Genomic DNA, 13,630 nt, shown 5'->3' on the forward strand with positions numbered 1-13,630 from the left:
GTGCAGTGGAGAGTGCAGCTGAGGGCAGCTGTAAGAGCCCAGGAGCTGCCTAGGGGTGTGCACATGGCATGCTGGTGTGCATTGGTGTCCTGGGGTGCACCAGGTACTGCTGAGGTGCACCACAGCTGCTGGGGCACACTGAGCACTGCTGGGGTGCAACACGCCTGCTGGGGCACAACAAACATCGATGTGATACACTGGGGATTTTGGGGTGCACCATGTGGCACTTGTGAAGGTGATGAACCATGCAACAGCCCCTGCAGAAAGCTGGGGTGACGCTGCGCTAGGAGCAGTGGTCACACCCCAGGGCCCCAGGTGGGTGCTGCATGCCCTGAGTCCTTCACAGCCCACTTGCTCCCCTGCAGCCCGGGGGTCCCTGAGGGGTGGGAAGAGGGGGCTCCCTCTTCCTCCCCTTTGCCATCCTGGAGCAAACACTGCCCCATGTCCCAGGGAGCACTGTGCTTGCCCTTCACCCGCACCCAGCTGCAGGGTCCCAGCCAGAGTCCCCACCACTCCTTACCCTGCCTGCCTGGCTCTCCACAGCTGGATGTTTTCTCCCCAAAACTTGTTCCATTCCTGCTCCATTCAAAAGACAAACTAGCCAACTGTCTTCAATAACAACTACAACAAAAAAACACTGTCACTTAATTTCACTGGAGATGCCACTGTCCCTCTGCACTGTCACCTCCTGCACTAGGAAGGAATCCATCCTGTCAAACCTCATGGTGAAGCACCTTGATTTGAGATCCAATTATGCCAGAGCTTGTGTCAGCAACGACTGTGCAGATGACAGGAACCCTGGGGCAATGGAGACCATGCTGAGAACAAGTCTCATTTAATTTACATCAGCCCAGCGGATTCATGCTGACAACCCTATGCTGACATCCCAGCACTGTGCTACCTGGAAGGGCAAAGGTGCCTCAGGAAGGCTGCCTGCAACAGCGGGACTCTGGGGGAACATCTAGGAAACCCAAGCAATGTCAGAGAGAGCATCCAAGGAGTTTTTTATTGGAATTGGGTTGGAACTGGATGACCTTTAAATTCCCTCCCAACCCAAACCATTCTATCATTCTATTACTCTATTCCGGTGGAAACGAAGATCTAAAATGAAATTTGAAGCAAGCCTGATACCCAGCCCAGCACATGCAAAGAACGCTGTTAAACAGGTAGTGAGGCATGACCACCAGAAACAGCCTGTGTCCCAGGGGGTGCTGCCACCATGTCCAGAGCTGACCTCTCTGTTCCCATGCTCTTGGAACAACAAGAGCTCATGGTTACCTTGGCTATATTGTCCTTCTACTCCCCTTCACCCAGCAGCAGCACCCTGGCAATCCCCATTCAAAGGTTTTCCAGGTCCCACCTCCACCAGGCCCTCCCCTCCACCAGACCTGCCTTCCCCCATACAATGTGTTCTGAATTCCTCAGGCAGGAGGAGGCCTGAGAAGTACCAGGTATTGTCTAGCCAGGGCATAGATGGCTCTGTATGTCCCCATCCCTTCCAGAATGGCTCTCAACAGCAAAAGCTGATTTCAGCTGCCATGTCTGTGGGGCCAGCCCCATCTGTGATCCTTTTCCCACCATCCCCCCGAGGTCAACAAAGAACATTTTTTTCCCACAGCTGTAACTGTCTTTGAAGGAGTTTGCCTTATTTAGTAGGTTGGTTACTTGGTTTCTTAGCATCTCATGGGGACTTAGCAAGAAACATGACTCCTCATAGAGAGGCCACTTCTCCAGGCCTCTCACCCTGAAGGTTGTCTGTGCACCTCCAGGGTTTCCTTAAACTTTCTGATCTAGCCTCAAGTCTTGCAATAATCACAGTTGTCTTTGAATAGTCCTGTTCTGGAGACCATTTATCCATTGATGATCTTCTCACTGATGTATCCAGGCATTGTATAGATCAGTAAAACCAGGAAGACAGTCAGAAGAGCAACCAGGAACAGCACAATTATGTACTTCTTGTATCGCTTCCAGATGAAGAACACAAAGGTCTTCATAGGATTCACAAACCAGTTGAAAGAAGTTTTTGGCCGGCTGGAACATAAATGGATGAAGAGATCAGCAGAGGCTCAAGTCACAGAGCAGCACATAAGCTCCTCTGCACTGGTGCCCTGCCAACCTCACAGGCCACCAGCTCTTCCTGCTGCTTCCAGAAAGGATTACCCTGGGGGCTACAGTAATTACAGTCCCTTTAAAAGCACTGTTGACAGCAGCGCTGGCTCCTGAGCCTCAGGACAGCCCCAGCAGAGCTGTTCTGCACCCCCATGGCTAACAGGTATGTTCATATGGTTAAATGAGAGGTGCCCTTTATACAGGTGATGTTACAGCACAACTGCCCTGAGTACCCTCTTGAGATCTGCCCTGGCCTAGCTGCGGCTGCCACAAGTCCTGCTGTACCCACCCAAGCTCTGGGAAGCTCTGGCAGCCCCAGTCCTGCAGATCCCACCACCTTGTCCTTCAATTGCTCTGAACTTCCTGATGAGTAGATTCTCCCTCTTCCCACACTGCTGCCAAAAACACAGATACCCCTGACATGAGCCAACCATTCTAAAAGGTGATGAATGCAGATACTCACTTAGGCTTTTCCAGGGGTTCGGGCTCTTTTCGGCCCAAACCAACAGGACTTTTCTCAGCTTCCTCCACGGTCAGCAGCTGGAACTCCGCTTCCACCTTACCCTGGAGGGGGAACATGCCTGAGCCACAGCTGCACATGCTGCTTCACAAAGCAGCTTGCTAGCCATGTGCCTTGCCTAGACTGGCTATTTTTCTCCCAGTGCCACTTGGAGAGGAATTAACTTTTCCTTCCAGTCATTAGCTGCAGAGTCTCTTATTTTACAACCAGAGGAAATTTTGGTCTGGCCGAAAACTAACCATTTGGCAGGGAAGACACTATATTATAATGCACTCCCCAGTTATCTGAATTTGGCTGCAACCTCTCACACTGGTACTGAAAACAAGTCAGCCATGGGGACAAGCAATGGTCCACTAGCAGGGCCATCAGCAGCAAGTCCACTCAGGGATATTCATCACCTGCCTCTCTGGGGTTGGCAGAGACCCTAGGACATGCCTAACTTTCTGCTGTCCTGTATGGTTTATGGGGAGCCAGGTGCCTCTTGCATTGCTCCTCTTGCTGAGAACTGCTCTACAGGAAGCTCAGAAGAAGATGTGAAGACACCCCCAGCACACCACTCCAGCTGGCACCTGTGGGTAGATGAAGCACTGGACTTGCAGCAGATGGGACAGGTCCCCAAGATCCTACATGACGTTCTGGGCAACTAGGCCATTGCTGCCTCTGCAGGTTACGTGCACACAGGACAGGTAGCTATGTCATGGCAAAGGTATGTCACTGGCTCTCTGCTCACCTCTGCTAATGCCCTGCCTTACCGTCAGGAGGTACTTGTTCCCACTGGGGTCCGTGAACTCAATGTCTTCTTGTTTGACAGAGCTGCTCCACTTCTTTTTCTTCCTTTTCTGCTTGGCTTTCCTCTCCTCTCTCTCCTTGTCTTCTTGATCTTCAAGTCTGATGAAGGGCCACCAGCCACGCATGCGCTTGTTTCGGAAGATGGAGAAGCGAGGTGTAGCATTCTCCTTTGCCATTTTGATGGTGCAATGCTCTGAGCTCTTGGCCGCCCGCACCATGTCATGCAGCTTCAGCTCGATGGAGCCTGCAGGCACCGTAAAGAGAAAAGCTCATGGTGAAACCCTGCGGTGAACCTCATGCATCAGTTGGCTTGTCTCAGCCATGCTCCTACCACCGCTAGCATGTCCCAGCTGCTGCAATGGTCTAACAGTGTATTGCACATTTATGAGTGGAGAACATGAAGCTTAGCATAGGAAAGGACCAGCCCAAGAGTTGGAGACTAAGAGGCAGAAGCTACAGGTCTTATCTCCTCAGTCTGATGTGGCCAGTTTGGCTTGCATGTGGTACAGTGGGTTATTGTGAAAACAATGCCATGTTCCACTCTGCTCTCCTCACACACCAAGCTCCTCTTCCTCCCTTGTTCCTGCAGACTTTAATAAGGAATTATAAAATCTGGAAAACTTATTGAGGTTTTCACCTCTGACCTATACCTGAAACAGCCTCAGTTCACTCCCCTGTTTGGCCTTCTACTGTCTTCCTTGGACGGAGCTCCTGCACCAGTTCAGCACTCAGGCCTTGCAGCAAGTAAGTCTTAACACATACTGGTCTGTATTGGCCAGCAACCAAGGGAAATGGGAATTCCCCCCTGCTCAGCTCTGGTGAGACTGTGTATCGGTATTGTGTCCATTTTTGGACCCCCCAACACAAGAGAGATGTCAGCTAACTAGATCATGTAAGGCAACAGGCACAAGCTGCTGCAAGGAGAACTCTAATTAGAGATAGGTAGAACAATTTGAGAATGATGAGAATGGTGCAGCATAGAAGAGGGGCCCAGAGGGATGCTGGGATCTCCATTCTTGGAGATTGTCAAAACTCCCCTAGACAAGGCTCTGAGCAACCTGATCTACATTGCATCTCCCTACTCGGAGCGGACAGTTTGCAATAGACTGCAGACCCCTTCCTGCCTAAACATTCCTGAGACTGTGCTTGCCAGGAAGCACTGGTATTGCTCTCTAACACTTTCCTTAGTGCCCGAGTAGCACTGCTGAACAAATCACCACTGAAAGCATCACATGGAGGTACAAGGTCCTTGTTGGGTGTAGTCCCAGCAAGGCCTTGGGACAAGCATGCCAGCTCAGTGTGTTTCTGTGGGGCAGCTGCGCACCACCATGCTCTGCCTATCACTCACATGCCAAAACCCAGCTCAGGTTACTGCTGAGCTGAAGAGCTTGATATGGCACTGCTGGTGTCTTGTCTTGAAGAGCTGGACCCCCAGGAAAATGCTGTAATACTCCAGCAAGGTGAGGGACAGCCACCCCACTCCCAGCAGACCATACCATACCTAGAAAGTCGTTAGCTGAGATCCTGTCATAATCCCAGACCTGGAGGACCAGAACAGCTGGTTCACGAAACTCTGATTCCTCCACTGAAAAGACAGAATCCTTCTTCTTGTAGGTGATCTCCTTCTCAGTTGGGAGATAGTTGAAGCGGAAGATGAACCTCCAGTTGAAATTGCCCTCCCCAGTCAAGGAGTTAAAGTGAACATCCGTCTCCTGCTTGTCATGGTCGAGTCCCTTTATCCAGCTGCAGGAGAAATTCAGTTATCTCCTACCCCTGTCACTCAGTCCCAAAGACAGACTAGAAAGATGGAGGGGCTACCCATGGGGTAGCGGGAAAGGAAGGGACAAACAGCCAGATTGCATCAACACCTGACCACCATCTTTGGGGCTAACAGCATTCAGTGCAGGGGCAGGGAGGAGCAGAGGTTCAGAGGAGGAAGTGAGGGGTGAGGGGCCGAGCAGAGAGCTGGACAGCCAGGATCTGTCCTCCTGCTGGCTCCCGTCAGACCTTTTCACGTAGATGTCGCTAGAAGGCTCTCCAGTTATTGGGTTGACATCATCAAGGACTACGTTGTCTGTGTTCCAGATAATCACACGCAACTCATAGCTGTGGGAGGGACACAGGGGTGGGTGAGACACCTACTCTCATGCTTGGTGCCTGGGGGGGGCAGATTAAGTCTACACCAGTGGAGCAGTAGCACCTGAACCCTCCTAGCCCTGTGGTACCCTGACTAGGCTCCTCTGGCCCTGCCCAGCCCAGCAGTCTCATTGCCTTGCACAAAGCCTTTGCTTTTTTGCTGGGTTACAGCCCTGCAAGACGAACACCCACAGACAAAACAAGCAGCTTATGCAAAGCTAATTCCTGGTGTGGTGCAAGCCCTCCCAGCACCACTAAGACACAGGGACACAGAAAGGCTTAGGCAGGAAGGGACCTCTGCAGTCTCCACTCCAACCTCGTTCTCTAACTTCACAGTAGATCAGATTGCTCAGGGCCTTGTCTTTAAGAGTTACAAATACTTCCAAGGCTGAATATCCCAGCACTTCTCCAGTTCCTTGGGTCCCTGTCCCAGAGTTTCCTCACTCTCATTGTGAACTATATCTAGTTGGAGTTTCCCTTGCTGCAAGTTGTGTTCATTATCTCATGTCCTTTCACATGCACCTCTGAGAAGAACCCAGCCCCGTCATCTGAATAGTCTCATTAGATCACTGAAAACAACAGATCACCTCCTTCAACTTCGCTTCTCCAGGCACCCAGAGGACTTCCATTCACTAACCAGAAAAGAGCTATGTGAATAGCTCAGACGTGGATTTCCATCTCCTCTATGTCCACCATTCAAGGAGTTTAACCCTGCCCTTCACAAGCACTTGTGCAGCTGAAGCACTTGTGCCCCACGCCAATGCACCAAGACACCATCCTACACCCAGAACTGAAGCAGAGGAGAGTGCTGTGTGCCAGAAAGCACAATCAGTCTGCATGGGACTTTGCAGCACATCCCAGCAGGCACAGCGGGGGACAGTAACCCTCCACATGGGCTCACTAGTCCCAGCTCTGCTCCCAGGGGTGCTACCTGATAGGTAGTCGTGGCTTGATATTCACTGGTGGTGGTGCAGGGACATCATTTGGAAACATGTCAATCCACATGTGCAAGGAGCCCTGATGAGAGAAGAGAGCAGAGAGGTTTCAGAAGACTGACCACCCTTCAAGGAGCAAAGGATTGGACCTGCAAGGAAAGCTTTCACCAGAAAGCCACTACTTGTCTCCTTCCTCCCCACCCCCAGCACTTCAGAGCTTTGTGTGACTGTATTTTAGAATGGGTTGGAAAAAAAATTGGAACTACTCAAAATACCTTCTTTACCTCCCCACCCTGATGCAAAGAAAAAAACATCTCAGCTGAACTGAGTCTATTTCAAACACAAACATCTTTCCAGCCTGGAAACCCCATGGGCAGCCTGGCTGCAGCACAGGCCAGTCACTGTGCAGAGCATCTTGGCTCTCCATCTCCAGGTGGTCTGTGGTGGATGAACCACCAGACAGAGCTCAATGTATGGCCATTGGCACCAGCAGAAGGAAACACCTCCTCTTGGAGCTGCTGTCCCACACTCCCTGCAGGCACTGCTCACATCCAGCTCAAAGCGTGGGAGCAGCTTCTGCTGTCTGATCAGCAAAGGGAGCTGGGACCCCAGCCCAGACCCCCAGGTCAGGAGCCACCAACGTTACTTCCAAGGCCCTGTTCTACGGTGATGGTGACCTGGGAGAGCAGGAAGAAGACAAGGGGGCAGAACAGGGCTTTTGCAGGGGAGCAAAGGAGCAATGACAGGGGCTAAAGGAGAGGAAGAGGCAGGGAAAGGCAAGGACACTACCACCGACCACGGCAGAGCAGGTCCCTTGCCACCCACACAGTATCCTCATTGGAGCAGCTGTGTGGCCTGAGGAGGAAGGAAGGACTCTTGGCCACCAACATTGTGACCACAACATCAATGAAGAGAGGTCCAGGAGCTCCACTAGAACTCCAAGGGTGGATCTGAACAAAAAACACACAAGGGCAGCAGTCCTCCTTCCATAGCAGGGCTGGACGTGCACACAGCTCCAGTTGCCCACCCAGGAAGGGGCAGAGCATGGGACTTGTGCCACGATGAGGAGACAAAGGGACAACAGGGGACCAGCCAAGGAGCTGGGAACCAGCCACCCCAAAAGTCCTCGCCAGAGAAATGTCTAAGTTGGACAAGGAGACACATCTCACCTGCACGAGCCCAGGGTTCTCTGAGTTGTAAAGGGACCGGATCTCTACATGCTCTGGTACCAGCTTGTACCCACATCCTGGCATCTCTTCCCAGTGCTGCAGGACGTACAAAGCCTTGTGTTCATCATCCACTGACCAGTTCTCATCTGCCACTCCTCTCTGGTTCCTTGCAGAGGCCTCTGCAGCAGGACAGAGTCAGGCAGAAGATGAAGGAATCTGGCTGGAAAGAGCTGCTTCAGGAAATCAGTCACCGGCACAGGTATGTGTAGATGATGGACTGGGCAAACAAGCAGCTTCCCAGAAGAAACAAACAAACAAACAAAAACCGGAGAAGTAGGAGGATAAGAATGAAGGGAAAGAGTTCAATATGCTGCAATGATGAGGAAAATGGCAAGCAGAAGATGAGCAAGCTAAGAGAAATAAGACAAAAAGGGCAAAAAAGCATTTACTATAGCCTTGGGAAAAGGATCCATGGGATGCTGAGCAGGGTGTGACCCTCTGGGGCAGTTTAAGTCCTCATGTTTCTGTTGTGGTGCAAGCAGGCCCTCAGATGAGCAGTTTTGCCCTGAAAGTGCTCCAGGAAGCACTACTTGTCACTTAGCAATGACATATGGCCATGCCCTTCATTAATTAACAGTCTGTGCTGCTGACTGACTCATTTGGCATAGAGTGAAGGCAAATAGCAGTTTAAGGCCAAAGTAAAGCCTGCTGGTGGGGAGAAAAACAGGAGCCAATGGGTAAGGACATACTAACCCACTCACTCCCAGGTTTAAAGAGAACACCTGTCCTTTGGATATCACTCTGAAATCAAAACCATCCCAAGCAGGCTCTGATCATGACAGAGGTCCACAGGGCAGCCTTATCCTCTCCTGAGTGGGATTTATTTCCTGTTCATGACACAACCAACCCTTAGAGACCAGCAGAAAGCAGAGGAACACTGAAACAAGCAGAAGGTAAAGTTGTCTGAACACATAAAAGTGTCCTGCTCTTTGGGCAGGACAGACACAGTAAGCATCCTTTCTGCAGGCAACATAGCATTGCCTCACAAGATCCAGTCATCCAGAAGCAGGCCACATCTGCTCCATCCTTTTCTCCAGGCTGGTCTCACTGCATGAGTGTTTGTCACAGGAGGGAACATGCTCAGAAGGAACAGGCCTATGTTCAGGAAGGTTCTGCATCACTGCTGGCAAAGGGTGTAAGTCGCCATGTTCTTGGTCACCTGTGGCCCCAACTTACAGCTTATAATTCCAGTAAGGAGGAAAAAAATAGCAAAGGAGATGTGGAAGCTGCCCATAAGGAGGAAATAAATAGTGAGGAGCAGTGGGGTGTTACCCAAAGCACCCAAAACCACCAGAAGCAGAGAGCATCCCTGAAGGATGAAGCCATCTAGGAGAAGGAAAGGAGACTGTAAAAGTCTCCCCTTCTCCCCCCCACCCAATGTCTTGGTGATGGTGGTCACAAGCAGATGGAGATAAAGCTCCATAACAGTGTCAGCCACTAGAATAAGCTACACCTTTTCTGGCTGAACAAGGATCAAATGCCCATGCACTGCTGTGCGAGCGGGTTTACTTTGCAGAAGAAATGTTCCACTCACTGTCTGAGAAGCTGCTTTGGGATCTAATGGCCTGGATCAAAACTCCCCCATTGCAATACCATCATCCACCAAAGCCAGGACACTGAGTGCTGAGAATGCTCCCAACAGTGACCCAGAAATATGGGCAGGGTGCAAAGTGGGGGCAAACAGCCCAACTAGCCTGGACACTTCAGGGAAGAGAGGCTGTTGGGTTGGGTTCCTAGCCCAGTTCACCACTGAGCACAGGAGTAGCCGTGCCCTCTGTACCTTCAGGAAATGCCTCTGGAGGAACCTTGAAGATTTTATTGCCCACTTTGACCTCCTCCTGTCTGTACTCTGCTGCAGGTAGCGAGGTTTTCTTGCATAAGCTATCCAGGATCTGTGTGGGCTTGAAAGCATCTCGCCACATGTTGTAGCCATCTCTGTGTGGAAGGGAGAACACATATAGTTTAGACATGATAGGTTTTTTTCATAGTTTAGGAGATCCTCTGTCTTCCTTCCAACACAGGCTATGCCACAAGCTCCCTGCTCAGAATTTCATTGGGGAAACCACAGACACAAAGAAGCTTAATGAATGAAAAGCTTAATGAGCTTTCCTCTCCCAGAACAAGCCTCACAGAACCACTGGCATCAGAGCAGCAACAGCAGCAATTCCAGCTGCAGCTCTGAACTGGGAGAGAGGTGTTAGCTGTTCTGGGAACTCAATTCCAACAGCTAATTAACAGCTCAATTCCAACAGCTAATTATCAAGTAACAGGGGAGAAAAGTGTTTACTGAAAATGTGGCCAAACACACCAGAAAAATATACCAGAGAATATATATTACATGAGGACAAAGGAAAATAGACATCATGAGCCTAGGTGCTCACAGAATCATCTAGTTCTAAAGAAACTGCCTTACTTTCTGAAAAAGGTCAAAATTACAACACTGTTAAATGATTTTTTTTTTTCACAGAACACCAATATGAAAGCATTAAAGATTTTTTTGCTACTACATGCAAAATGTATCCTTCTGCAGTAGGAGTTAGAGCTATCACAGGAAATGGGTAGGAGACAAAAAAATAATAATAATAAAAAGAGATGGACTTATCCATATTCCTTGTAGTGCATCTGCATGATACCTGCTCAAAGAATACCGTGGATGAAAGGGTCATCCTCCAGAACTGGAGGTGCTCTGTTACCCACCTGAACAGTAGGCGAAAAGAACTCTCATGGCCCTAATGTGTCAGACTAGTACCTACATGTCATACTGCAAAGCCACTCCACAGTTGGCCCTGTGCTTGCTGTAGAATCGATTCTCCAAATCAATCTTGGTCTCCCCAATCAGATCATCAGATCCAACCAAATCATGGTCAAATATTGCCACAGTGAGCTCTGATTCCATGGGAAAGGAGACTGTCAGCTCCACGACTCTGGACAGAAGCAGATTGGGAAAGTGCAGTTAGCAAGGAGATATGAAATACATACTCTGTTTCACCCATCCTACCCATTTAAGAACTATATTTGCCAACCCTAAGACTCTGATAGAATTTGGCTCTGCAAAGTTCAGTGTGTGCAGTTTTCAGTGTGCATATTCAAACAAAGGAGTTATTTATCCAGGAGTGTATGCTGTTGGATAGAGCTCCTTGTTGGAGGTAAGGACAAACGTCTCCAAAGCTCTGTTGCTGCTTGGCTTGCTACTTTGTCTGATAAATCAAGTCCTTTGAGTGCTTCACTCCTAAACCCAAACACTCCTGTGACAGATGGAGGCAGGAGACATGTCTGGCACCTTTGTGTTATAGCACAAGATTCTCCAGCAGAGAGGAACAGAAGACTGCAAATGCTGGGCCATAGCCTGAGCCCTATATTTACACTATTCCCATTAATCCTACTAGAGGAAAACTTCCTGCATACTCTCCAAACACAGGATTGAGCTGCTTTGGGATGTATCGCTCCTTGGTGTCCTTCCGCTCCTGCCCCACTGTCACCACCACGTAGGGGTCTGCTTTGCCATTGGGGTCTGCTGGAGACAGGTTTGTAGCCTGGAATACACAAGAGGTAGAGCCATACATCAGCTGCAGAGAGCAACATGCATAGGAGACACTGTGCGGGGCCTGAGACCACGCAAGCTCACTGGTCAGGTGTTTCCAGTAGCTGCCCCAGCAAGTGAAACACATTTGCTGCCATGCAAATCCCCACTTAACAAGCAACAGATGCCTCCAGCTGCCAGCCCACCTGCTTGCTCACTGTCTTAAGGCAGATGACAGGAGCTGGGCAATGCCCATCTAGATTCTTAGCACCTCATGAAGATACAAAGCCCAGAAGGCTCTCCATGGACAAGGAATAAATACAAGCCCTCACTGTAATGGACTCCAACTGGCCAAGCAGAGCCTGTAAGCCAGTATCGAGCCTTTCACAAGTGCCACTGCTCAAATTCACTAAGTGGCGAATGGCAGGAGGTCCTTAGGAAGGGGCAGACCTCCAAGCATTACTGTCACCACCACAAGAGACTTACCTTAACAATATAAACTCTAATGAGAACCTTGATGGGCCTGTTCCTTGGAACACCCTGGGAGACCCTTGGCTCCTTGCTGGCTTCCACAGTAGGGTAGACATAGAAGGAGCCCTGCAATAAAGACACTGCAGATAGAATCACAGAATCATAGAATCGTTAAGGTTGGAAAAGATCTCCAAGATCATCTGGTCCAACTATCACCTTACTATCAATGTTACCCTCTAAACCATGTCCCTAAGCACCACGTCCAACCTTTCCTTGAACATCCCCGGGGACGGTGACACCACCACCTCCCTAAGCAACCGTTTCAATGCCTGACTGCTCTTTCTGAGAAGAAATGTCTCCTAATTTCCAACCTAAACCTCCCCCGGCGCAACTTGAGGCCATTCCCTCTAGTCCTATCACTAGTTACCTGTGAGAAGAGGCCAAGCCCCAGCTCCCCACACCTTCCTTTCATGTACCTGCAGAGAGCAATAAGGTCTCCCCTGAGCCTCCTCTTCTCTTGACTAAACACCTCCAGCTCCCTCAGCCGCTCCTCATAGGACTTGTGTCCCAGGCCCTTCACCACCTTCGCAGCCCTTCTCTGGACATGTTCCAGGGCCTCGATGTCCTTCTTGTACTGAGGAGCCCAGAACTGAACACAGTACTCGAGGTGCGGCCTCACCAGAGCAGAGTACTGGGGACGATCACCTCCCTGGCCCTGCTGGCTACACTATCCCTGATACAAGCCAGGATGCCGTTGGCCTTCTTGGCCACCTGGGCACATTGCCGGCTCATGTTGAGGCCAGCATCAGTCAGCACCCCCAGATCCTTTTCCTCTGCACAGCTTTCGAGCCACTCTGCCCCAAGCCTGTAGCGCTGCATGGGGTTGTTGTGGCCAAAGTGCAGGACCCGGCACTTAGCCATGTTGAACCTCATCCCCTTGGCCTCTGCCCATCGACCCTGGCCAGATCCCTCCTGATTTTTTTCTCTGCACAGCTGACAACTTCCCTGTACTCTCCCCAAGTTTCCAGCCCCTTCTTCCACCGGACATAAACTCTCTTTTTCTTCCGGACACTCAGCAGAAGTTCCCTGTTCAGCCACTCCAGTCTTCTTCCCTGCCAGCTCATCTTATGGCACACGGGGACAGCCTGCTCCTGAGCCTTTCAGACTTCCTTCTTGAGGAGCGTCCAGCCTTCCTGGACCCCTCTGCCCTTCAGGACTGGCTCCCAAGGGACACTCCCTACCAGTGTCCTGAACAATTCAAAGTCTGCCCTCTGGAGGTCCAAGGTAGCAGTTTTACTGACACCCTCCCCACTCCTGACTTCACCAAGAACAGAGAACTCTACCATTTTGTGGTCCCTCTGCCCAAGACAACTCCTTACCACCACATCTCCCACCAGTCCTTCTCTGTTCGTGAACAGCAGGTCTAGCGGGGCACCCCTCTGGTAGGCTCACTAACCAGCTGAGTCAGGAAGCTGTCCTCCACGCACTCCAGGAACTTTCTAGGCTGCTTCCTCAGGGCTGTGTTGTATTTCCAACACATGTCTGGGAAGTTGAAGTCCCCCATGAGAACAAGCGCTGACGATTGAGTGACTTCCGCCAGCTGCTTACGGAACGCCTCTTCTGCCACTTCATCTTGGTTTGGCAGTCTATTACAGACCCCCACCAGGATGTCCGCCTTGTTGGCCAACCCCCTGATCCTTAACCACAGGGACTCCACCTTATAATTCCCAACCCTGAGCTCAACAACATCAAAACACTCTCTAATATAGAGAGTCACATCACCTCTCCTCCTAAGTTGCCTGTCCCTTCTGAAGAGCTTGTAGCCATCCATTGCAGCACTCCAGTCGTGGGAGTGGTCCTACTACGTGTCAGTGTTGGCGACGAAGTTATAGCTTGCCTGCTGCACAATGGCTTCCACCTC

At 50.5% G+C, this 13,630-nt stretch overlaps 1 protein-coding gene across 1 annotated transcript in view; it reads right to left on the reverse strand.

Annotated features, from left to right (window-relative positions):
- Positions 1 to 1,850: 1,850 nt before the first annotated feature.
- LOC118248864 (fer-1-like protein 4) overlaps positions 1,851 to 13,630 on the reverse strand; it is a 38,086-nt gene continuing 26,306 nt past the window's right edge. Inside the window, exons 35-45 of the mRNA XM_035548275.1 lie at positions 11,725 to 11,835; positions 11,124 to 11,251; positions 10,472 to 10,642; positions 9,499 to 9,653; positions 7,659 to 7,837; positions 6,486 to 6,571; positions 5,426 to 5,524; positions 4,920 to 5,161; positions 3,382 to 3,662; positions 2,573 to 2,673; positions 1,851 to 2,031 (exon numbers count right to left, since the gene is read on the reverse strand). Of these exons, the coding sequence (XP_035404168.1) occupies positions 1,851 to 2,031; positions 2,573 to 2,673; positions 3,382 to 3,662; positions 4,920 to 5,161; positions 5,426 to 5,524; positions 6,486 to 6,571; positions 7,659 to 7,837; positions 9,499 to 9,653; positions 10,472 to 10,642; positions 11,124 to 11,251; positions 11,725 to 11,835 (1,734 nt within the window). The remainder of the gene's footprint in view (positions 2,032 to 2,572; positions 2,674 to 3,381; positions 3,663 to 4,919; positions 5,162 to 5,425; positions 5,525 to 6,485; positions 6,572 to 7,658; positions 7,838 to 9,498; positions 9,654 to 10,471; positions 10,643 to 11,123; positions 11,252 to 11,724; positions 11,836 to 13,630) is intronic.

The sequence above is a fragment of the Cygnus atratus genome, chromosome 16 (assembly GCF_013377495.2).
Source record: "Cygnus atratus isolate AKBS03 ecotype Queensland, Australia chromosome 16, CAtr_DNAZoo_HiC_assembly, whole genome shotgun sequence".
Taxonomy (NCBI): domain Eukaryota; kingdom Metazoa; phylum Chordata; class Aves; order Anseriformes; family Anatidae; genus Cygnus; species Cygnus atratus.